This window comes from Brachyhypopomus gauderio, chromosome 13 (assembly GCF_052324685.1).
Source record: "Brachyhypopomus gauderio isolate BG-103 chromosome 13, BGAUD_0.2, whole genome shotgun sequence".
NCBI lineage: Eukaryota > Metazoa > Chordata > Actinopteri > Gymnotiformes > Hypopomidae > Brachyhypopomus > Brachyhypopomus gauderio.
This window is the reverse complement of record NC_135223.1, coordinates 16,796,796-16,822,686: the sequence shown is the minus strand read 5'-3', so window position 1 is coordinate 16,822,686 and position 25,891 is coordinate 16,796,796. Positions and strand designations below refer to the sequence as shown.

The window sequence follows — 25,891 nt, the reverse complement described above, 5'->3', positions numbered from 1 at the left end:
TCTGAAAAAATTGCCCTCATTTAAGCCTTCTGAGGTGGCTTAATATTTTAGCCATTTCAAATTAGGGTAATTCCGGTGTATTACTAGTCGGCAGAATAGTTTATTTGTTTTGCTCTTCCAACAGCTTACTGGTCCTAGTGGTCAGTTTGTTGCCTGACTTCTTTGGCCAGTAGCATTTTGATCCTGTTGTGCAGGATAGTCTATGTGAGTGAGAAATGTACTTAATCTTAATGATTAATGAATTTATTGGTATTTTTATTTATTATTGAATTTTGTGTTGTCATTCTTTTTCGTTCAAGTTTTATCATGCTTTTTTTGTGAAACATACTATGGTGCATGCTATGTCGTGTAAATGTGTATTCGTAATGTTTTGTGAGAGTGACTGGTCACAGCTCCGTTTCTTCGAGCCCTTTTCCATTAAAATTTTGGACTTTCATTGTTTAAGAAAACCTAAATAAAGATCTTTCAGTTTTATTCATTTATAAACTATTATTTGATTAGCTTTTACTACAGATTTTCAAGCATAAAGATGTATCGATAAGACATTGAGAATATTTATTGTGAATATTTTTTCAGTCTGTCTATATGAGAAAAGACTAGGTGAATGACACATTTATCTTTCCACACGTGCATATAGTTTGTAGTGTTGTCAAGGTTGGCTTAAAGAGTACAGTACTACTACTTTTCTCTCACCCATACAGGAATAGCTCATGTTCTCTGTAAGCCAAGTCCAGCCTGACATGCTGGAGCAGAGTACTTTGCAGAGGTTGAGGGAGCGTGTGGTGCATACTGGGGCTACCCCTGCCAGCACGGCCTGCCCCTGACCCACCCCCAGAGACGGCTTGGCACCAGTCTGCTGCTGCCCGGCCCTGCTGTCTGATACGACCCTCGCTGCAGCCGTCGGGTCAGCTCTGGTTCTGGATGTGCACATGTCATTCAGGCTGACCTCAGCATCAGGCGCCTGAACTGGTGGAGAGGTCACTCTTACCAGCTGTGGAACAGTTGGTCTCCTGATGGTGGCGCTCTTGCACCCTTTTCACCACAGAGACCCCAGATGCGATTTCTTGTTTTTCGAGCAAAAACTCCATTTATCATTATAAAAACTTGCACATGCCAGCTGTGTGGTATCTAGGGCAGGACATTTGGAGCACGCTGTAAGCGACTCAATAGAGAACATTTACTTTTTTCAACATTTAGCAGATATTCTTATCCAGAGCTACTGACAAAAGTGCTTTGTCATCTGCTCACAGAACATATCCCAGCCAGTACAGTAGGTTAGAGTCAAAGATACTTTTGAACTAGAATACAGCTAAATACAGGAATCGGTGCTGATACCAAGAAGTACTACATCAAACTATAACTGCAATACTAAGCAATATATGCTAGAAGGGTTCACTTAATCAGTAGCACCACAAGATCTCCATAGGTGCAGGACAAGTGGGCTTTTATTGATTAACGATGAGTGATGGGCCAGGAGCAGGACTCTGGGCCCCACGGCTGCACTAGGCCTGTGACCGCAGGGTGGGCTTGTGTGCATGTGACCGCAGGGTGGGCTTGTGTGCATGTGACCGCAGGGTGGGCCTGTGTGCATGTGACCGCAGGGTGGGCTTGTGTGCATGTGCATGAACAGGAAATGCAGGGGAGGGAGCGGGCGATTACCTGATTATTTGGGTTTCTTGACTCACCTGATGGTGTTATGATCCTAACCTGTTATGGTACTAACCAGCACTTTTATTCTCTCCCCACTGCCCTCCTCACTGGACCCGCTGTCCCACAATGCCCTTCTCAAACCTTCCTTTTATTATCATTATTTCCCCCCTTGTATTTTAATCACATTTTGACCCTGTTTTGCTTCTTATTTTGGTTTGTCACGGACTTCCAACCACCGTGTTTTCCCTTCCTGTCGTCGACACCACCTCCTCCACCCTGCTCCACCTTCCTGCCCCCTTCTGTACTCCAGAAGTCTAGCTTTGCTGCTGCTGTCCATGGCTTAGACCTGCGTCTACCTCCCGGCGCCTCCTCCCCCGTCTCCAGCACACACAGCCACCTCACCACGCCACAGCTCTGCAGCCGCACCACACCAGAGGACTGGTCAGAGGACTGGTCAGAGGCCTGTGGGGATAAGCACATCCACCCCCCTCTTCCCAGCCTCCCGCCTCTGGCCACAGCGGCCCCACAGCCTCACTTGCTGAGGGGAGAGACCAGCAGTATACATATGAACTTACAGCATGGATATCACGCATCTCAAAGACACACAAACACACGCTATTTGATCCCCAGCAATATGTAATGCTAATCTCTATGCAGTACTAACCTCAGATTAACTAATGAAAACCCCACAAAGTCATGTTTTTAAATGTATTCTTTTATTTATTAATTTTTTTATTAAGTGTAGTGATTCCAGATATGACTATTAGATCAGTTCCTTGCTACAGTGTCTCATTAGGACGGAGCAGGGGGCAGGTCCGGTAGGGCAGGGTCCTTCCAGGGTTGCTTAGCTGAGGGGGAGCTGTGACATGTCTAGTAGTGACAGACTGGCGTCGCACCCCCCCCCGCGCCGCGTGTCCTGGTGTGCCTCACTGTCAGCACAAGCCCACGCGTGCGCACGCAAGAGCGTCCAGCAGCTGAGGGCGCTCGCACGTCTGCACCGCTGCTTGCGTTCTCTCATAACCTCACTCTGTCCACACATTTGGCTTCTTCGCTTCTCTCATAAGCCCCTTCCCCCTCAGGTCTAATTACACAGCTCCTCGGTTTCACAACTAATTGGCCAACTGAGAGCCAGCATATGACCAGCAGAGTCTCTTGTTGTTCATGGTGGCTTGAGAACATGAACTCTTTTTGTTTTTATTTAACGTAAGTACACAGTGAAAATCAATATGAACATTAGGCTGTTAATCACTGGCCTGGGTGCACAGAAGTGCACCCCTCCCTTTTAACTTTGTGACGTCCATGTGAAGATCAACTGGACCACAGAGAACTCAGCCACTGTTATGGGACACACACATCCCCCAACCCAGTGACGCTGCCAGTCCTGCTCCGTGTCCACTCCCTGTATCAGTAGCTTCTACATAACCTCTGCTTCTAGGTGTTTGGTCTAACACAGTCGAATGATGGCTTTTAGATGTACTGCAGTGTTTCCTAATGCTAAAGCTAATGTACTTTCTCTTGTCTCCTGTTCCTGTTCTGTCTATCTCAGCTGGTTGTGTGGTTTGAGAGGCTTACCTCGTAAGTCCTCCTTTGTCTGTCACATTCTTTTCTGCTGCATAAATCTTGGTATGCCATTGAGAAGACACTGTGTGAAGTAAAGTGTGATTACTGTTCTCTAATCACAGTTTGTCATCTAATAGCCCAATATGGTTTTTCACATGTGTTTTGGGTTCGAGGCATGAATCATTCTTCTTTGTACTTTTCATCAGTGTGTCCTATCTCTAGTCCAGGAGATCCATCACCGTTTTCATGTTTTACCTCCTTTTAAAGCACCAAGCTGAGGCAGCAGGCTTAATGATCAGGTCATAATACGATCTGGATGTGTTAGAATGAGGACGACTCAAAGCTGTGCTGTGCAGAGGGGTTTCCTGGACTGGACATTAGGAAGTTACACTAGTGATCTTGGTTCTTGACACTTTCTCTACTCACAGAAAATTCCTGCAACCATTTGAGTTACATGGATTTTATTTGTGTATTATTTATTTATATATTTATTATGGTAAAGTATTAAATTAATGAATTTTGCATTCGTTGAGACAAGGCAGGTCTCCTTCTTGACATATTTGAGTACATTTATTTGGATTTTACTGTACTTTGCCCAGCTTTGCTGCTTTTTATAGTGTGACTACACAGATTGTGTTGAACAAAGGCCTTTCTTTATGTAGTCTGCACATAACCAATAAAGTCTTTACCTAATAGTAACTGGCTATGTCTAAGACTTGCTGTTCTGTCCTTGGCTTCTTGAAATGTTTACATAACACATGTATTAAATGAGTACCATAGGCTGAATTACTCTATTGGAAATAGGAAATGGGTTACTAGGCTGTTCTGGCTTGATTTCTCTTTGAAAGCATGTACTCTTTCTATAATGCAGCAGAGTTTTTTTTAATGCTGCATTTTAATCTTTTTCTCTTTATTTGAAAGCTCTGTGGAAAATTCCACTGTGCTCAAAAGCAGCTCGAGGATTATGTCTGCTACCATTTCATTTCATTTTGCTATAAAATATATCACATGTTTTCTGCATGTACACCAGCAGTTCAGAGCTCTCCTTGCCGTTGTTCAAGCCTTTTTAGACAGACACATTTTCAGTTTGTCTGCTCACAAATTCTGTTATCACTGCAGTATCACCAATTTAGACTCCGGCATGATTCTTGCGTGTTCCAGTTGTGACAATTGGCACATGCATCATTGCTGTTGTGTCCCATAGCAGCGCGTCATCCTCTTCACGACAATGGTGTGAGCTTGCGTGCTCCAGTAGGGAGGCGCGGTGCTGGGCGTGGTAGGGGCTGCACTCCTCCGCTGCTCCTGTCTTGGGGGCTCGGTGTGTGTGTGTGTGTGTGTGTGTGTGTGTGTGTGTGTGTGTGTGTGTGAGGGGGGGGGTGTATGTGGGTCAGCTCGGCCTAGTTACAGACCCTCTAATCATGTGTGCGATTGTGTGGGCTTAGCCTGCTGCTCCTACAGCACATGCAGCGCCTCCATGGGCGAGGCCACCATGGCAGGCCCCGCCCTCTTTCTATCTCAACCCCTCCCACACGTTGCACCCGCCGCCTGCCTGACGCCTGCCTGCTTTCTGTGCCTTGTGAGGAACAAACGCAGAGGCGCTGGGTGTCGTGGAGGTGACACGTTTCTGCACCGAGGTGATTGGCATCCATGTTCCATTTCCTGGATCTGGCTAAATTGCACTGTAAACGTTTCACAGTGCAATTCAGCGTAGATCATAATACATATGCATGATGTACCTGGCCCTTTTCAGAGCATAAAACACTGCAACAAATCCAGCATTGCTAGAGAAGTAACAGATTTTGAAAAGCCTTCAAAGACGTTTAAAGGTCTTATGACCTTTTGAGCTTTCCAAGATTTGACCAATACCGTTCAAATGCACAAGTGCACAAGGTCCTCCTGAAAATGTAGAGCAAGAGCAATAATGGGCTGGCATGTGGTGGAGTGCCTGATCGTACCTCATATCGGCTCTTCGTGTGTGTGTGTGTGTGTGTGTGTGTGTGTGTGTGTGTGTGTGTGTGTGTGTGCGCGCTGGTGTCACAAGGGTAACTGGAATATGCAAAAGACAAATTTCCATTTAGTTGTGAACAATTAGTGCTCTGTTCTAGAAGCTGAATCAACTGCAGGAAGCTGCTGCTGTCTTTCTGAACAAGAAATATAAACAAAGCTATAACAATATTTGCCAGTGAAAGAGGTTCATTGATGTTGGATGATTTGTTGCGACGGAATTACCAACACTGTAGAATATACAGAGCTCTCACTGTAACACTGGAGGAAATGCGGTTGGGTAATTTCACAGGTTATGTAGTTGGGTCATTTCATTGCTGCAGTACAATGAGCACTGACTGAAACTAAGTCGATGCATTTGCCCTGTCCTATTGTCCATTCTGTTCATATGTTAACTTCATTTGCATGGTGTCATCACAGTAGAACTTTTCAACCACAAAGATTTTCTTTGTCCAAAGCTCCAGGTAAATGAGACGGGCCTGTTGGTGGGTGAATGGTATCTGTAGCTAACATTTTTTTTTTATTACAAATTAGAATATAGAATAAAATAGAATTATTAGAATTGCATTATAGAATATATGGCTATATTTCTGTGTGCAGCACAAGCTCAGAAATAAGGCTTTGTGTGTGTGTGTGTGTGTGTGTGTGTGTGTGTGTGTGTGTGTGTGTGTGTGTGTGTGTGTGTGGGGCAATGGCAGAAATGCTTGCTGTATTTTTGACCGGCACTGTGGTGCAATTACAAAAAGACGTAGTGTGAGCCTGAGATGAACAAGTGTTAACAAAAGTTCACAGATGAGGAAACAGATACACCTGTTAGGAACGTACACATAATGATGTGAGAAATTATTTCATTTAGGTGTTCTACATGGAAAAATTATTTTCATTTGGCATTAGGCATTTAATGCTCCAGTGCAGCTGTAAAATTAGAGCTCATATTAAATTGGTGGCCTAACTTTTATTTCATCATCACATGATTTAGTAAATGAATGATAGTCATTCCTTCTTTTTTATGTTTAGTGCTGTACTATTCCTGCTTTGCAAGGTAGTCCTCTTGCTTCACCTTCTTAATGAAGAGCAATGCATTAGGTACTTTTGGTTCTAAAACTGGAATAACACAAAATCAAAGGTTTTCCTGTTTTGGATTAGCGTCCTGTTGAAGTAACACTTTAACTCAAGAAGGTGATGTTTATCTGATGATGTGTTTAGTCTAAGAGGCTATTTGCTCATAGGAAGGTGCTCTGTGGTCAGTTTAGAGATCAGCCCACCTATGAAAGCAGGCTTGAGACGGAGTAGATGTGAGGTCAGGGAGAGGGTGCCTCTCCTTAGTCCCATCAGAGATTCACTCTGCCTCTCCATTACGGTTTGTCTTATTATTATGTTCTCTTTCAGTCTATTGGAGCTCCTTGCGTAACTGCGTTTGTTGTGGAGAAGAGGCAGACGAGACAGTGGTTTGTACGTTATCTGGTAATGGGACCATCCTGCCGGTCTCGGTTATGTAACGAGGCAGTAAGAGGCAGAGACAGACGGTCAGTCATGTTGTCAGAACGTCAGCTGCTCACCACCCAAATATGTCAGGCCGGCTTTGCGGCATAGTGCGCGTCCTCAACCACAAAGTGACTGAGGTAAAAATAGCTGGGGTCTACACGTCCCAGGAGGGGTTTAGCGGGAAGAGAGAATCACGGTTGGCAAAAGTGTAGCTGCAGTACAAAGGAACTGGGTCAGGCCAAGCCGGTGGGGGGCGGGGTGGGTGGTAAACAGAGAGGGCGGTTGGGGGATATGGGTTTTTCTCAGACTCCATGCAATGTCTCTCAGCTGCCTCCCTGACTCCTAGAGTTCCAGCAACACCTCAGCTGTGAGCAGGCACTGCCAAACTGGACCCCTCCCCACAGGGCCTACCCTCTCCAAACCCTCTCCAGACCTCTCCTGCACCCCCCCAAAAGACCCAAATGAATTGCCTCAGACTCCAGCATATTTATTTCTTTTCTAGCTCTGTGAGGTCATCCAGGTTCTCCTGAGAATTCACATTGGGTGCCCTTACATAACCCAGCACAGTGGCATGTTTGTTTATTTTTAATGCTATACTTTTTTACACTGATTTGTTTGTCTGTGCGACACACACACACACACACACACACACACACACACACACACACACACACTCTGTTATCACTATTCCTCCCCCCCCCTCTCTCTCTCTCTCTCTCTCTCTCTCTCTCTCTCTCTCTCTCTCCTTCACTTTCAAATCAAACTTGAATGCAAACAGTGAATGCTTTCTTTTCAATAAAACTATTTCTCTAGTTATTTACCCTGCAGAGCTGTGAGTCTCCTCTTCTCACATCCCTTCTTAAGCGTGGGTTCTGTTTTTCAGTTTCTCTCCTGCACTCTCCTTGTCTGCCACTTGTCCCCCCACGTCACTTACACAGGAGTATCACAGCTGGAATAACTTTCAGTCGCACCCAGTTAACTCGAACTCTCGTAACCACTACAGGAGCTGCATTCAGTGGTGATGGAATGGTCCTTTGATCAGTTAAGATGGAATATGGTTGGATTCCAAAAACTGATAATGTGCAGTTTCTCATAAAGCTGGAATGCTTTGTGGAAAGAAATGTGATAGTCTCATTAGATAATGTGATTGTAGTCTAATCAAGGTCATTGTTGCACGTTTTTCAGAAACCAATTTGATTTCCATGCTGTATGAATCCCTGTGATGTGTCCAAACACTTGCAGAGCATTTTATAGGCATATCTGTAAATGGCCTGTGCAGTAATTATAATTCAGAAGACATACTCCAGATACACATAGTTGAACACCCATTAGAAGCCTATAAATGTACTGTTTATTGTACTGTTTAATTGTGTAAAAGCCTTTCACTGAAATATTAGCTAAGGATCAGATATGGTAACCCAACTGGACTGCATCTGCCTGAAGCCTGAGGCAATACAATTTCCTGTCTCTTTTTTCACTTTGTCTTGTTTCCAGACTGGCAGATTACACCACACACTTTACAAAGACAACTGACTGCAGCAACATTTGCCAAGTGTCTGGAGATTATCTTAATAGAAATGAAGTTGCGAGTGTTCAAAAAAAAAAAGTAGTTTTCCTTTATAGAGCCTTTCTCAATAGTCCTAAATGAACGTAAATTTAGTTTTGCAACTATTTCCATGACACAGCACACGTCCACTGGTCAGGCTGTATATGCAGTGACCACATGGATCTGTTTTTAATCTGAGCCCAGCAGTCACCAGCAGCAAGCCTGTCCAGACATCCTAGGAGCACTGTCTGACTTCCTCAGCTCCCGTGGTGCTCCAGTGACTCTGGGTGCTGCCCTGTCCTCTCCTCTCAACATCACCCTCCGTAAGCCGCCAGGCCTTTAGGGGAAGGAGTGCTAATGCGAGAGGGAGGGAGGGAGGGAGGGAGGGAGGGAGGTCGATGGGTGGGCACGTCTCCCCCTGCCGGGGCCAGAACAGCCACTCCGCATCAGGCTGCAAGCCTGGATCAAGTCAGCACGTACCCTGCTGAGATGGTAGGGCAGGGGCGGCACCGCCAGTCAAGCACACACACACACACACACACACACACACACACACACACACACACACACACACACACACACACACACACAGAGGCGTTTCTTGGGCCTACTCTGCTGCACACATTTTGGAGGCAGAGCTCGTCAGACATCTTGCCACCAGCACTTATCGAGCAGTGGGGGGTTTTTAAACTCGTGTATGCAAGGGATTATGCTGCTCTCTGAGACTGGGAAGAAGGTGAGTCTGGGGAAATGGCTTGTGCAGCTTTCCCTGACCACAAACGTGCAAATAACCACTTAAATGTCACTTTGCCACATAAGCAGAGACGTGAGCTGACCTTTAACCTTTGTTGCAGGCACTTTAAGATCTTCGGCGACACCAGTGGGACAGATTTTAACATCGCACGCAGAGCCACAGGGAGAGATACGGCCACATCTCACAAATCAGCAGGCCTTTGCATCAGACATACTGCCAGGTGAGAGTTCATCTTTGAAAAAATGCATGCTGTGTAATTGTCATGCAAAGTAAGGGTAGGTTGCAGGAATTATATTAATGGTAAATTAATCTGTGGTTTTGCTGAGTGATGATGAGGCCGAGTTAAAATGTGGTTTTATTAAGAACAAATTATTTTTGAAAACACATTTTCATTATTTATCAATGTCCACTCCAAATAAATAACTAGCAAGACTGCTGTCCTTCATGTTTTGATTTTGGGTGTGGTTGGTGTTCGTGGCTGCTTGTGCCATCTCTGTCTCTGTTTCTCTCTTTGTCTTTCTCTCTCTGTTTTCCACCCCCACCACCCATCTTTTCCTCTGCATCTCTGAAGTGCAAACACAATCTTTCCCTTTGTGATTCTCTGTTTTTGCCCGGCTCTGCCTCCTGGCAGCATTCAGCTCTATGGCTGCTTTTCCTGATCAGTGGGGCACTTCATCTCACACCTCCCAGATGATGGACACTGGCTTGATGGGACCTTTTTCAGGTTAATGTCTTTACCCAACTGAGGGCACTTTCTCATCCTCAGACTTTTCTTAGCAAACTGGTTAACACCCGTACTACAGTGACCCTAGATATTAGCCTTAGAGTCATCGTAACAAATTTCCTCATCACAGTGTGCATAACTCCTAACACGTTTAGCATTGAGATGTTTTGAATTTGTTAGTGCATGTGCTAATGCTTGCTAATGCATAGTTTTTCTTGAGATCTGTATCTATGGGAATGTTTTCTTTCTACTACCAATCCCACTAGTAGATATCCCGATATACCTAATCTGTCCTAATCTTACACATGTGATCCTGTAATCAGCACCATCTCAAAACACTCACAGGCTGGATCAGGGGTTAGGTTAAAGCAGAAACTAAATTCTTCAGCAAGGTAGAGCTCCTTGAATAGTATATCTGACTTCTGCTCTATGGTCCATGACAGTCTCCTAAAGGGTAAATATAAACGATAAACAGCAGTTGTGTTGCATGATCCTGGTGTCATTATATGCAGAATTGCCAAGTAAGGGACCAGTCAGGTTTGCCGCCTGGAGTCGAAGAAAAGCAAATGTGCCATTTTAAAGACAAAAAATAAACGCCTGCAGCTGAGTGTTGCATTCAGCTAAATTTTGTAGCACTTTTACAGAGGGGAAAAAAACAGAACTGATTGGATAGGAAACTGAAATAAACATGAAATCACCAAAAAACTACCAAAAAAACCCTTGCTATATTTGAATATTTATTTTTGACATTTTTGAACATTTAGACCTAACTGAGGAATTTGTTCAGTGTGCTAGAACAGAGAAAGCATGTTTTATCTTGACGTTTAGAAAACCTTTCCCTGAAACCTGCTCACCCAGTAAGCTTAGACGCACAAATGACCTTCCTTAATGAGCACGTCTTTAAATGACTATCTCCGCATGCTAGTCTGAGAGAGGCTGTCTGTTGCTTAGTCTGTTCCTAAATGTGATTCTGCCAATGCTCCATTGAGAAAACATTGAAAGCAGCTCAGTCTGCTGAAGGGATGAGTCATCCTGACCTGCACGTTTCCTCTCAGGTTCAGCAGCTCAGTCTTTCCTTCCCCTGGTATTTGAGGCGAGTGCCAGGGATTACTGATTGGCTGATTTGATTGATAATACAGTGAACCATTTAAAGCTGCTAAATTCCCAAAATCAGTTCTTTGAGCTATGATATCATAACTTATTTACCATAGTAGTTTTGTCATTTTGTGTCATTTTGGCCATGACCACTAAATTGGGTATATATAAATATTTATCAGGTTTTACAGATTTAAAGAAATGTATTCTCATAATTTGATATCCATGCAGTGTGACTTGAAAAAGTTTAAATTAGCATCATGTCAAAATGCTCAATTGTTAGCCAGAAGCTACATTTGTTAGCCAGATTCAGAATAAACCTGATTACTAAATAGTTAGAATGCTGTTATAATTGCATGATACCTTGTGTTTCCCTCCAGGTTTCTCTCAGCCTACAATGGGTTTGGGGATGAAAATTGATGGCGGAGCTGCACCAGTCCAGACAGAAAAACCTCCCAGCACTGCAGACACTCAGAAACTACCATTGCTGGCCACAGAAGCACCTACCACACCTAAGAACCTTGGGGACTTGTCTTCAGGTAGAGGATGATGATGACGCACAGCTTAGCACACAAAACACTGCTTTCATCTACTGTGCAATTATGGCCGTGTCTCTGACGCGAAAGAATTTCATCCTAGTATCATTGTGCTAATATGGTATTGTGTGTAACAAGTCAATATTATATCCACACCATCTGCCAAGTAAGGTTTCTCTGGCAGAAACCCTTAGCCCTGATGTTCAGTGATTTCCTTCCAACACTCCCCAGCTACACTGATGAGGTCTGGTTTTTACAGAGGATTATGGGATTATAGCTGGATATACCCTCTGAGAGTTATCCTTTCAACAAATCCAGATACATCAAAGGGCACATGCACTCCCACCTTTTACCACTATGGGGCATTATAACCAGATACAGAGATTCGAGCTTCGTGCTTCATAAATATATGAATCTCCTATGTCAGAGTTGTTCTAACATATCATCCATCTTGAGCTCCTAAGGGCCATTAATGGCTGGCTGTGTGTGAAGTGGTATAGTATAGCTAAGATCAACTGTTCTGCCACGGTCGATGTGGATGACATGAATCACATGCCAGTCAGTACACGTGACAAAATTTAAAATTCTGGTCATCTGTGGTTGATGACCAACTGAAGCTATTCAGCTGGTGGAGGGTGTTATGCCTGACAAAACAGGATTCTAAATACAGAATTGGTTTAAAGGTGCTTAAAAGGTCAAAATTATCTCCTGAATTTGAACAGCATAATTATAACTTAAACTGTCATTTGGTGCTGTACACATTCTACAAAGAAAGATCTAAAGCAGTTTGTTCAGTATTCAGTGAGGTGTGTTAACATGCACAGTACAGAAAAACACATGAGCCAGTGATGATCAGTAATCGTGTTTTAGCTACCTTAATTCAGAACCGTATACCCTGATCCTTTTTGATGTAAGGGTTAATCGGTACATCCCACATGTCAATCCACTAGCTGATGTCCTGTCTCCCTTATTCACTGTTATCAGAGAAGACATGTCTATCATTTTATTTGTATTATTCACCAGAAAGACCTTCCCATAAGAAAACATGTTCTCTCTGCATACATTTTAAATTAAATGGAGCATTTGAGCTTTTCAGGATGAAAATAACTAGGTCAGAAAAAAAACACTGCCTTATGTCTGTAATGTGGTGTCCCTTCTTCTGTGTCTATATTATGGGAATTTATTAATAAATAAAAAACTAATAAACTCAGTACAAGGCAGCTGTCGAGGAGTATTGCACAAATGAAATATGGTTGAGATTGAGGGGATGTTTTTGCTAAACTTTGTCTATTACTCTAACAATGGGTACCTGTTATTCTATGTTGCAGTTATGTTGTTTATAAATCAGCTTTTTTTTCTTTAAAACATTTAAAGGTATGTGATGAATATCCTGGATCTCACTGACTATTTATGACTATTGTGATTATTTTAAAAACATAGGGTGCACTCCGTACTGTAGATGTGGCATTAGAGTAAAGAGCAGAGAGTATGTGCTGCTAACTGTTGTTCCCTCTTTGCATATGAGGTGTCTTTGCTGACTGCTGGCCACGTGACGCTGGCCTTCCCTCTGACCTGCCCTTCACACCCAGTGTTTCCACGGTGGTCAGTCTCCATGCAAGCCATCTGGCAGAAAGCCCACAGGAAGCCCCTGACCACCAGTGGACTCTCAGAGATGATGGCACAGGGGATAGAGAGGAGAGAGAACACGAAGGTTTTGATCGCAAAAAGGAGAAGAAGAAGAAGAAACGGAGGCCAAGGGAAGATGTTTGGGATCTGCTGGAGAACAAGAGCCACTTGGAAATGGAGAGCGAGAGTGGCTCTGTCCCTGAGGGCCAACGTCAGGCATCACCGCGCAAGGACCGGGACAGAAACGAGATCTGGGAGCGTGAAGATTTCAGTCGGGGTGGAGGAAGGATCAAGAAGGGAAAAAGCCGCAAGAAGATTCCGGAAGAGTGGGCAGTCCATGCAGAGCCATTTGTCCCTGCCTCGGCCTCAGCACCTCATGACTTTGGGGAAAAGCTAACAGCATCTCTACTGGTTGGAGACATACAAGCATGTGGCCAGGGCACAATCTCACTGGCCAAGGATTATGCCGATGAGGTCCTCATGCCATCGTCGCTCACCCAGGATCTGCTGTCACTCACAGCAACCTCCCCACCAGCCCCTGTGGAGCATGGGCCTGCAGTCCACACAGCAGTGTCTCCCAGTCAGGGACCATGTCTTTCACCCACAGGTCCCTTGTCAGTCTCTTCAGGCTTCCATGATATGCTTATGGAAACTGAAAGTGTCAACCTGGATAAAACCAAAGATACCTTTAGCCTCCCGCCAATGGAAGGTAAAAATGACCCTCTTACTTCCAGTTTGAATGATGCCCCAGGCTTTGTGTCTGGGGGAGGACCTTTTGAGGAGGCCATGTTTGAGCAACCACCCTCTTTCATTAGCTCTGCTCTTGATACCCATGTTTTGGCTGATGCCCCTGTGGTTGACCCTTTGATGTCCTCTCCTGGTGCTGCAACTTTTGGATCCTCTATGGAAGCTTTGATCTCAGCTCCACCGTTCTCCCCATCTGGAACAGCCTGGTCTCTCAATGACTCGCACCTAAACAATAGCAGTGATCCATTTGGCATTACAGGCGTGGAGGGTGTTTCCTACGAGAGTCCTGAACCAGCCCCTTTGCAGTCACCAAAAGGCAAAAGTCCAAAAGAGGCCAAATTGAAACAGGGCAAGAAGTCCCGTTCATCCTTATCAAAGAGCCCTGTGTTGCCCGAAGAGAAACTACCTTCTCCTCAAAGCTCTGTGCTCAACCCTGCCGCACCCCCATTCTTCCCTAGTTTTGCTGAACCCCAGGAGCATGTCGCAGCTCTGCCTGTCATGCAGGAAGGTTTGTTTGTTTTTTTTATGGAGTGTGGGATATGGATCCACTCATTGCATGACTGTGTGGATCCAACACTGGGGAGTTCTTGCACTGGGTTTGGGTGACTAGGCTCTTTACCCCAATCACTAACACGGTTATTCCCCAAATTCACACCCCATTATTGGGGACCACTCAAAGTTGGCTGGCTTGGTTTTGCTTGGGTGTTTACTCTGCTCAAAGGGGGCACTACCAAATGGAGCACTGTGGCTATGCATAGGGCAGGACTCTCCCCATTAACCACGTGTGATCCAGCGTGTACACTACTAACTCTTGGTTTGCAGTGTTTCAGGGACGCGCCCTTGTTCACTTACCGCAATCCAGTCACTCTGCTGCTACCTGTTCTTGCCGCCAGGGTGCACTGGACATGCTTAACATGGTAGTCCTTTTATTCTGAACTTTGAGTCTTCATAACATGTCTGTGTTTCTCTTCTAGAACCCATTCACTGTGCTGCACAGAAAGAATTCTGTCTGAACACTTTATGTGGCCAGCAAAATATCTGTTTAAAGCTCTTTGTGTACGAGTGCAAGAATACAAAGATGAGTAAAATACATTTCTTTCTCTCTTTGTTCTCCTTCCATGTCCTGTTCATGGCGTCGTTTTTTGCTGCCTGACATCTGTTACTGTAGGTAAGTCAGTTATCATTTAGATATATTGTTTATCTGTTTGATTTGTGTTGAAAGAGTGTTGACAATTAATCTGTTGTATATGGGCTGCTAAGTGGCAAGTTCACAAGAGCAGTGCTGTTGAAACACACAGATGGGCAAATCACATCATAGTAATGAATTAAAACGTGTCAAGATACAAGATAAAGAGCATGAAGGTGTGATTGCTGTCAGATAATAACAGCAACATCATGTTATAATGTAGTATAATTGTAGTAAGAATTTTCTTTTCTCTGAAGGTTTTGATTTGTATTATTCTTTAATGCTATATCTATGGTATACTGTATACTGCCATACACTGAATTCAGCTTTATAGGGGCCAGTTCAGCCCTTGTAGTCAACACTGTTATAGTGTTAAATTTCCTACAAGCAAAGAAAAACATGTCTGACTGAAAAGCTATTTTGGGACGTTTATATAGGAAGCACCACACAAATGGAATTTTGGATAAATTAATAATTGAATAAAGATTAAAATTAGAATATACTTAGCATAAATAAGTAACTCTGAACTGAATTTTTTAACACATTATATGACATATAACTGACATTAGGATGTGGGGGATGTTTATGTAATGTGTCTGAAGGATAAAGTGCTTTATGTTGTCCATTTCCTTGTATATGAAGCTGCAAGCTGTTGACTGTAATGAGAGAAAAAAAAGTGAAAAAAATAATGTGATTCATATTTACATCTAGGCCACATTTGAGTGAGCAAGTAGCTCCTATAAATAGTCAAGTGACACACTCCCAGCAGGCATGGAGCTATGATTAATGAATAGAGTGGAAGGAAGACACAGTTTACTCTGATGATCCTTCCTTAATTTCCTTACGACTCTGCAACTTTTACAACCACATGGATCAGGATCTATGAGGCTCTCTTTAGTAAACACCAGCCTCTTAACCAGGACCTCAGATCCTGGTTCTGAGTGGTGTACAGAGGTCCGCTGCTTTGCTGCATGATGCTTGTCATACACACTTTGAAGTTTATGAACCCTAAAAGACTCAAAGTATCATAAATTATATAGTTCAGTATTTTGTATTGCTATTTTGTAAATGAAATCACCACATTACTGGGGCTGAAACTATTTGACCAAGTTATTTTGTGAAATGTTATTATAATTAGTATTATTCCCTTATTGTTTAAAAAAGATGTGGTGTGTACTTGTGTTTGTTTAGTGTAGTTAATTATGGGGATGATATGGGGGTGCAAGCAGGTGTGTTGACTGGGCATGGGCCACAGTCTGCTGTCAGCAAGTATTCTAAATGTGATTATACCACTGAACTGTTTAAAAACCCCAACATTTGATGATGGATATTCGATTATTGGGGGGGGGGGGGGGTGTGGAAGTTGTGCTACCATGTCTTCCTTGCTTGTTCTTGCGTGGGCCTTGGCCACCTCACTGACTGCACTGCATGACAGACAGGAGTCACTCATCACTTTCACTGATTGATATAGGTCAAACTAAAACGCGTGAATAATTCAACAACAACCATGTGGTAACTACGGCAGAGAGTTCACAACTCTGCAACAGAGTGAGTCATGTGCATTTTGGGTTAGTAGGTGGTAAAACTGTGAGACCTCATGATTAAGTTGTGTGAAAGCTGTCTAAGCTATAGTTAGCCAACCATCCAGCACTAGCAAACTAAGGATACATCTTGAAGTCATGCACCTAATGGAGAATGGTCTGTTGTCCTTTAGCATTTATTATGTTTGCGAGCTAGCAAATATTTTTGGAGTTCTAGTGTTCTTTATCTATTTTAATATCACTTTCTTTTAACATTATCCCTCAGGGTAAAGCATCTTCGTTGTCACATTTGCTGGAATTGTGCACCTTAAATTTATTTAAATAGAAATGCAAATGTGTCGGGTTCTGTAATAACTAAATAGATTTTGAAGGTTAGAGACAGAAGCTTTATGCACTGCAAGTCCAAAATAGTTTGATTATTATTCCCTGTTTCATGTCAAGGAAAAGACAAAGGTTTATGTTGAAATAAATATACATATACAAGTGATTGTGTTTCTTGCTGCATTGGTTTGTGCTCCTATGGACTTAATTTGAAAAAAACATATTTAAATGGTTCAATGTTGTTGTTTTCTTTTTTAGAAGGAATAGTCATTTTAGCCAATTTTGTGTGATTGCCTGCGTGTGTGTGTGCGTGTGTGTGTGTGTGTGTGTGTGTGGGCATGCGTACGAGCAAGTGATTGTGCGCGTGTGTGTGCGCACGCATGTAAGCGCACACAGCAGTACGACACAGCTGGCTCTGTAATTTTCGGTACTTTCACTGGGGTGGGTCTATGTCACTGAGGGTGCTATTTTATTCAAAGTGGGAGGCAAGATACCAGGGTGTGGTGTCAGACTGCCAAAACTGCCAGTATCTATTATTTGTATGGTGTATTTGTATTCATGTGAAAATAGGTCCTGTCTGTGCTTGAATGTCTGCTTCTCATCTTTCAGTTAAAAAACATGTTAAACTTTTAAGTTTAATTAGTGAATGAAATAATTAATGGTGTCAAAGAAATCTTTGTGGACAACTGTTGTGTTTTTATAACTTCGGTGATTTATTGGAAAGATGTTTTTTTTTAAAGGCTTATGTCCTCATGCACATGGTTGTGGGTGTTAAAATATTTACTGAAGCAGGTCTTGTCTTTATGGATAGGAGGCAGCTTGAAACAGCATGAATAATGTCTGCTGTCGTGCGATTTTGTGATTGGCACAGCTGACTTCCTCTCTGGTACAAATTGTAGCACTTCATTTGCAGTTTACAGCTCATGACAATTGACACAGCAGACTGTTTCTTTCAAAATCACAAAACAAATTTTATGACTTTTTAAAATGTTTTTTTTTTACTTTTACATTTTCTCAAATGAATATTTAAATACAATTAATAAAATGTATATTCAAATAGAGAAGTGAAATGCTCTCATCAGTGTTTCGTCTTAAACACAAATAGTTATTTTTGATTAATTTAAAGGTTAGAACAAATTTACTGATGTAGTTTACGTAGATTATTCTTGTCTTGCTGCTGACAGTCTCAGAGCCACTGAGCACAGCTGTTTGGCTAATGTCATGTTATGAGGAAAAACACTAATTTTAGAAGCTGTGGGTTTAATGAGGCCATGCAAGTGCAAGGTTGTTGGGTAGAAGGCCTCACTCTTCTAATCTCAGAAGCCCCGTCATACATTTTACATACATAATCCCAAGGCAGAAAGGACACTGGCAGTCCTGCATCATAATTTGACTCCGTTCACAGAAGGGAAAACCTCATATTTTCAAAACCAATGTGTAAGGGGGGAGGTAGCAGAGAGGAAATCTTTTTAGAAACTATGGGTTTAATGAGGTACCGCCCAAGCAGCCCCCTAGCGCCGGCCCTGGCATATTATAACATTGGCTAATATAGTAATGTAGGGCTATTGGCTTGGCATATTAGTATTGGCTGCGTGAATGTCAGTGAGCTTCTGCAAAGCCCCCCTGCTGTAACTGAGTGCAAAGATGCTCAGGTGTGCACAGGCTCAGCAAAGCTATTTTTACCCTCATGCAGGATGGGTCAGTACAGACGCACCTTTTTCACAGCAGCTCCACTACACTGGAGTTTGTATCAGTTTTGTTTGCTAATTATGGTTTTTGTAAGAATGCCTCAACACTGTTGAAGACATTTTTGTATTGCCAATTGCCAGGCATTGTAGCAAAATTTGTGAATATAAGCTAATTAAGTGGCTTATTTGTTTAGCCTTTGTGAGTCATTGAATAAATAATGAGAAGGAAAAAAGCTATGTAAATTAGAAAGATTGAGTTCAGGAAAAATAGCCAAAAAGGTCAGCTCATTGACTTTTTTATGTTACCCATTGGCAGACAGGTTCCCTCTGGAATGGGGGTGGGGCCTATCCAGTTGCTATGGTGACTAAAGAACAGCTGATGTTTCCATGGTAATGGGAACAGATGCTGAAGTAGGCTCTAAGCATGACTCTAGTTCATCCCTCTGCAGATAACAAATGAAGTGATGCAAAGTATTTTATATTGAGGTGCCATAACACACAAGTTAGTATACCATTTTGCCCAGAAATAATAAAAAAAACCTTCTAATTTTACAAGCAACATATAAAAATGTTTTCTTAAATGTATTCATTGATTTTTTTACAAACACGCTACTATTTTTACAGTCTTGGCTAAAATTGTGCAGGTGGGTACATTAAATGAATGTTTAGCAGCATTTTGTAATGGTGTTAATTATTCAGATGTGAAAATCAGGCAGACCTTGACTTGGTTCTATAACAGTCTCTGGAACTCATCGGCTTCCAAAAATGGTGGGTGGTATAAGCGAGGAAGAATAATCACAGGTTGCTTCAAGATATGGGAAACTGGGATGGGCAGTACATGTATAATGTTTGTCTGTTTTGACACAATCACAGACTCAGAAGCATTCACTCTCAGTACTGATGTTTAAAGGAATTCAAACATTTGAGCAGATTTAATAACCATTGCACCATTGGTACGGGGCATTGAAGCTAAATCAAAATTAATGCCACTGCATAGTAAAACTCTTATAACTACTTTTTCTTAGTTGCACAATTGTCTTCATATTGTTTTATTCTGGTACTCTTGTTATTTTCTCACATTTTATATTCTGCCCCAATCATCCTGTTTAACCTTAATGTCAAAACTAAATCACCATTCACCTCAAAAGCATACATTGAATCACTGATTATAAGAACCTAAGTCACAGTGTCATATGAATGCCAAGAATCTCGAACAATGCCACATGGTCTGTGTGAGCAAGCCACTGGCATGGGTACCTATGTGCACCTGGGTATCTCCTCCATCGAGGCTCACTGGTGTACATAACTTGGTCTGCATTATGTGCCTATGCCGTCCTTTTACTTTGAGGATTTAAAAAATCCATTACATTTTCCAAGTTCAGAAGAAGGAAATACCAATACTGAGCGATTTGTTTAGTCCATACTACTGAGAACCTGATTTCTCCGTCTTTGATAAGGTGTTAATTTTTCCAAATTATCAGTTTGGTGAGAAATGTGTTCTGTATTTGGGTAAAATGTTCCTTTACCAACGAGGCCTAGAATGTTTTGGCCATGAAGTTTTGGAGCTGTTGTACATGTGCTGTTTGTGTCCCAAATGGAAATGAATTGGATATTTGGCTGCCTGTAGCTCATAAATATTTAATTGCAGTGGCTCTAAAATCTGTCCTTTTAAAATTCAGTACAGCCCTATGATGGCATGTTGACATTTTTGCCCTTGGTTTTACTGTCGCTAGGTCAGCCGATGTTGATTGACGAAAGGCTTGTTACAGGCTAGTAAAACACTGCTGTTGATCACCATGTATGAAAATGTGACTGTATTGATGGAGCTCTTTTAGTTTCACTGTTTGAAACATCTTGACTGTGCAGCTTTTGAAACAGAATCACAGGAGGTTGGCGTATTTCAGCACCGATATAAAATATATGAACATTCAGCATTAGCAATTAACTCTAATTGCCTCTAATTAGTTCTCTAGTTGTCAAAAGGTTATGACCACAGCATTAACTTTCCTGGTGCATGGCCGGTCTGATGTAACACAGCGGCACGTTCCCTGTTTCCACTTCAGGAATCTGTTTCTGCCTCAGTTTGCAGCTTAAGTGCCCACTGCCAGCACCTGCTTGTCTGCACTCATTCTTTATTCTTCTTTTCTTTTTTTTATCAGGCCAGTTGAGTTTTAGAGGTTGGGCCATGCTGTTAAATATAAATGTAAATAAAAGAAATTCTAAAAGACCGAAGGCTAATTTTGATCCGTGCCGCTCGGTTGTCTGCGTCTGTTCCTCGTCTTCCTCCGCCCCTTCCTCTCGCACCTTCGTCATCCCCTTACTCATCCACCCTGTTCCTGAGATCAATATGTCTGTGAGTGCAAACGTGCCCCTGCGCCCACACCCCCTCTAGCAGCCGTCACGGTGACAAGGCTCCTGTTGCCATGGTAATGGGAGGCAGTTGCTTTGGAGACTTAAGGAAGCAGGGCTACCAAGGAAACAATGGCTGTTCACTAGAGGGCCTGGGGGAGGTGGGTTATTGAGCTAAACATAGAAACTCAGCAGCCACTTTAAGTCCCTCCTGCCCTCAACCACTTTGTCTTCTCCTTCCTAGCGTTCCAGCTCATTTTACCGTGTAGTCACCTGTGCTGCTGCCGTCACTATGATTAATGCCGTGGCTATGCCAGCGACTCCAAACAGCTGTGAGGATCAGGGAATGAGATTTTTTTTTTGCTCCTCAGTTAAGGCATCCTTTATTCAGAAGTTAAATTTACCTAAATATAGTGTATCCTAATAATAGTTTACTGCAATGTACTGAACCATGTATCTGAAATTTCTTTGGACACTTATAGTAGACATATCCGGGTAGGCATAGTATTTTTCCTTCCCGAAGCAAGCGTTTGCTAATTGGAGTCTTTTCAAATTAGGTCGAGATACGAGCTACAGCTGTTTTTTGATTGATCTATAGACTTAACTGAGTATAGTATAATGTGTGTGTGTGTGTGTGTGTGGTGTATATAATTTGCTTATGGCCCCAATACTTAATGGCAAAGTGAGTGGGCTCGTTGCTAGAGGAAGAGGTTCGGTGTCCCTGTTTCAGGGGCCCCAGGCAGCACTCAAGTGACACACGTGAGATTTTTTAAAGCAGTGACCACAAGCATCTGTCCCTTGCCACTAAGCTGTAGATTAAATCAGTCGTATTAGAGTCATCATATCTTCTGACCCAATGTCAGATTCAAGCTAAATGGTGAGGTGTCTAGCAGGCACTGCTTGAAACTGAATGGTGTGGAAAGAATCCCTTTTATTGATCCTCCAAAGGTATATCTACATGAAGGTTCTATATCTCTTGATGATGGATTTACTGCTTTGTAAACATGTCACTGACTAAACACTTACTGCTCTTTCTTAAGTCATTACCTGTGTGATGTCACCCTAACCAGGTTACCTTATTCATTAGCATGTTGTGACTGTTTGGTGGGAATGTGTTCTTTGGTGCATCAAGGAGAAAGTACTGATTGGGGGAAAAATAGCTTTGATGTATGTAACTATGGCAATAGTGATGGTTACTGTGACCATGTCAGCCTTTAGTGAGATGATAAGAGGGTATGCTAGCTGAATGCCTACAGATAATGGGTAGAGGCTCTTAAATTGACCTCATCTTTTATTATTTATTTTCATTCTTTTTTTCTGTGATTGTCAGCATGCAAGGGATTGGTCTAGGATGCCAAAGGTGTCTTCATGAATCAGTCCTGTTTTTTATATCACCACACACAGGTCAACCTCAGACTCTTCTCATAATGTCTGTTTACAATATAGGTCTACTATACAAATAGGGATTCAAGGATGGAGTTTGAGAATGCAGTATATATAGCGATGATGTTTGTTCTTTGATTATTTCAGAGATTTATGGCCGGTATGAAGCAGCAGGGTTACCCACTGTGGGTTTACGTACAGGCCACCTATGAGATGTGACCAGAGGCAGCAGGATTCAGCTTTGTCATGGGGCACTGTTTTCACCCATCTGACAGGCTTCCATCTCTGTGCATCACCCTCTTTCCATTCATATCTTCTATTTCTCCCCATGTCTAGCATGATCGTAGTATGCCATTCCACTGAGAGCTGCTCTGTACACACACACACACACACACACACACACACACACACACACACACACACACACACACACACACACACACACACCATGCTTACAGACACATGACTGAGGGAGAAATATAAAGCAGTAAAATGGCATTAATATATTTAGCAAAAAGGAGGGATGTGGGGGGACTTCAGGGCAGTGATGGGGGGAGCCCCCTGCTGGCAGCCTGAAAACATGCAGCAGATAGATGAAAGTGGAACAGCATGGGAGGGAAAGAATAAATTGGATGTCTAAACTAGCACATTGCTATGTGATTGGGCGGTGAAGCAGGGATTGATATTACTCTGATATGAATGCAAAGCTGTGAAGAGATGATCTAAAATCTGGCAGTAAGCAACAGCTCTGCTTAACTGTCACACATCACCCTTGGGGCGAAGGTCATTAGCTCCATGTACTCTGTGATTACACTTAATGCAGGTTGCTCAAGGTGAGTTTATTTTTTCTTAAGAATTTGCAGGAGGGAGTGGGAGAGGGAAGAAAGATGGGGTGGTGGGTAAAGTGGACAACGTGGAAGAAACTGGTGAGGCAAAGTGGGCGGGCTCGTCTGAAGGGAGGGAGCCGATATTCAGCAGCAGCGAATAAGCTTGCACAGAGGGACTCACGTGGCCTGAGCCAAGGAAATGGCTGTCAGAGGCGAAGGGAGGGAGAGAGAGAGGGAGAGTGGATGTGTGTCAGAGAGAGGAAGAGAGAGCCGCGCTTGGAGCTCAGTCTCAGTCTCGCAGCTTCTTGCCCAGTTGTGGAGCGCAGAGACGGAGAGAGCCGTACCCTCGCACGCCGCCAGCCTGATCGCACGCAGAAGAGGGAAAGTGCACATTTTTATTGTAATAAAGAAGAAGGGAAGGAAACAATAACAGAAGACAAAGAAGATCAGAAAAGGAGCATATAGTGACAACGAGAGGAGGAAAAGAATGTCCTCTCTCTCCAACCAGCAGCCAGCATCTCCCTTCCCGGAGTACAGTGAGCTGTGCAAGGTTCCTTCCATGTCCACACCCCCTGACCCCCAGGGATGGGATTGGCAGCATGGTGACATGGGGGCACCGAGGAGCTTTGCAGGTGCTCCCAGAGCTCCAGGGCTGACTGATGAAGACAAGTTGTGCTTCTTTGACCCTCCAGCGGGGGTGGGCGTGGAGTCGGGGCTGAAGGTGCCTGGGAGAGGGATGATTCCTGGCAGCATGTCACTAGGCAGCGCAGGTGATAGCCCAGACAGTCCTCTGTCTTCATCCCCCTCACCTGCATCCCCTGGGAAATACACAGCACCTTTGGGATGTACAGGTAACAGCGGAATGACACTTGGTTCAGTGGCCGGACTACCGGCCTCACCAACCCAGCACGTCCCTTCTTCTCTCGAGTCTACAAAGCCAGTGAGTGGAGGAGGATGGACCTCTTCAATGCAGGGCCTCAGTCCAGAGGCCGGACCCAAAGTGGACCATCCTCAAGCACCCCCTAACTACTGTGTCATAGGCATCGTTAATGACAGCTACCTCGAAGGCGGAAGCGAAGGTCCCGGTGGCCGACAGGGGGCCGAGGGCTCGTCTGAGGACAGTGAGGGAGAAGCAGAGGACCTGGCACCCTGCTTCATGGGCCGGGCTGAGCAGCAGCGCAAGGCCATGAGGAGGGCCATGTCCGAGTGCTCCCACCTCTCCGTGCCGGCCAGTCTCGAACTCCCAGACAAGTACCCCGGCGGCAGTGTGCTGGACGAGCTCACTTCCCCGGGAGGTGGTCCACGCCGAATTCACTCCGCCGCTATGAAACGCTCTCTCACCGTGGCCGATGACCAGCCCCCGACCCCTCCGCCGAGCCTCTATGGCTCCGGGGCAGTGCGCACCGACCTCCGGGACTCCGATGGCCCCCTTCACCTCACCCACTTCCCACCGCTTAAGAGCAACGGGGGCTTCCCGCGCTCGCCCATGGAGGATGTTCCAGAAGGTTCCATTGTGGACATGGACCGGGGCGTGCTGGTGCCCGTGCCGGATCTCGCCCTTCGAGCTCTGAATGGCTCCCCTGGTGGTACTGATCGCAGCACTGATTCATTCATTGTACCTGAGGGTAGGTGATATGATACTGGTAACACATCTTATTGTTCAGGCTGTAAATGACATGACCTGCATGAAGGGAATTACATTCAGTAGGAGAAGGATAGTAAACAAATGTTATGATTTTTTTTTTCCCCAATAATCTTAGAGCATGTACTGATGGTGGATGATGGCATTTTAAGTAGCCAAAACCTAATCCACATTTAGGTAAACATAATTTGTGTGGCAAAAGCAAACAAATGGGTGTTTGGGTTTTTTATTATTATCATCCAGTTTATGCATACCTGTAGGTGTGCTCGTGCGTGCTGTGTGTGTGCGTGCTGTGTGTGTGCGTGCACGCTCAGGCACATATATGCACATGTGTGTGAATACATGCATTACTGCACATGAGGAAAAGTTTCACTACACATTAGCAACTGTTGAATGACTCTAGAGTTACAGAACATGAAGTTGTACCATGAGACGATGGTTATATGTTGCCCTAACAGCAGTCTAGAGTCTCGAGCCAGACGGTCTCGTGGCGTCTCCCTACGTGCTTCAGTCGAGCTTACGGCACAGCGGCATCACGCCTCCGTCACCCCCCTCCCCCCAAACCCCCTCCCCTGTCCCCCGCCTCTGCACTCGGTGTGCACATTTCACAGATTGTGTTTGTTTGCCTTTATAAACGTCCCCACCTCCTGTCATGATGTGGTATCACCATGTTCAGGACAGTCCCTTTTTATAATGCTGTGCAATGGAATAGTGTGCTGGCGGGGTTATTTGCAGCAGCCTGTTCCTTCTCCGGTTCTGCAAGGTCAGTGAGTGAGGACAGGGTGCTCTAACTGCAGAGGGGTGAATATGAAGCCTCACTAGCTATTGTGTACCTGTCAGATTTTGGTCTCCATTCACTGTCGCCAGCATGGCTGATGCTGGAAAGGGGGATTTGCTTTACAAATAAAGGGATACACAATTATTTATACTATTATTTCTAGAATAATACTGATGTTATGTTTGTCATTTCTAGCCATTTTTATTTTCTATAGGGCATGTCTGAAATACATGTCTGAAAAACAAGTGGGCACAGTTGTAGGAGACAATTTTGACATTTTGCCTAATTATTATTTCTTAATCAACTTTACATTGAATAAGTGAATCGGGATTTCAGAAAGCAAGTTCATCTTGCAAGTTTCTATTTACCGGTACTTATTTATTTGTTTATTTTTCCCCTGTAAGACACGGTTGTCCGCATATCAGCAAAAATAATGAGGATGAGAACAG

General features: G+C 43.7%; 1 protein-coding gene across 13 annotated transcripts in view; it reads left to right on the top strand.

The window, feature by feature from the left end:
• LOC143474048 (uncharacterized) overlaps positions 1-25,891 on the top strand; it is a 63,119-nt gene that overhangs the window by 19,077 nt on the left and 18,151 nt on the right. For 9 of the 13 annotated variants that reach the window (XM_076971311.1, XM_076971312.1, XM_076971320.1 and 6 more), the window contains 4 exons: positions 9,100-9,219; positions 9,631-9,723; positions 11,199-11,357; positions 12,880-14,235. In XM_076971311.1, the coding sequence (XP_076827426.1) occupies positions 9,100-9,219; positions 9,631-9,723; positions 11,199-11,357; positions 12,880-14,235 (1,728 nt within the window). Of the gene's footprint in view, positions 1-8,803; positions 8,982-9,099; positions 9,220-9,630; positions 9,724-11,198; positions 11,358-12,879; positions 14,236-25,891 lie in introns of those variants that run through there. The other 4 variants (XM_076971317.1, XM_076971315.1, XM_076971321.1 and 1 more) reach the window with 3 other exon arrangements.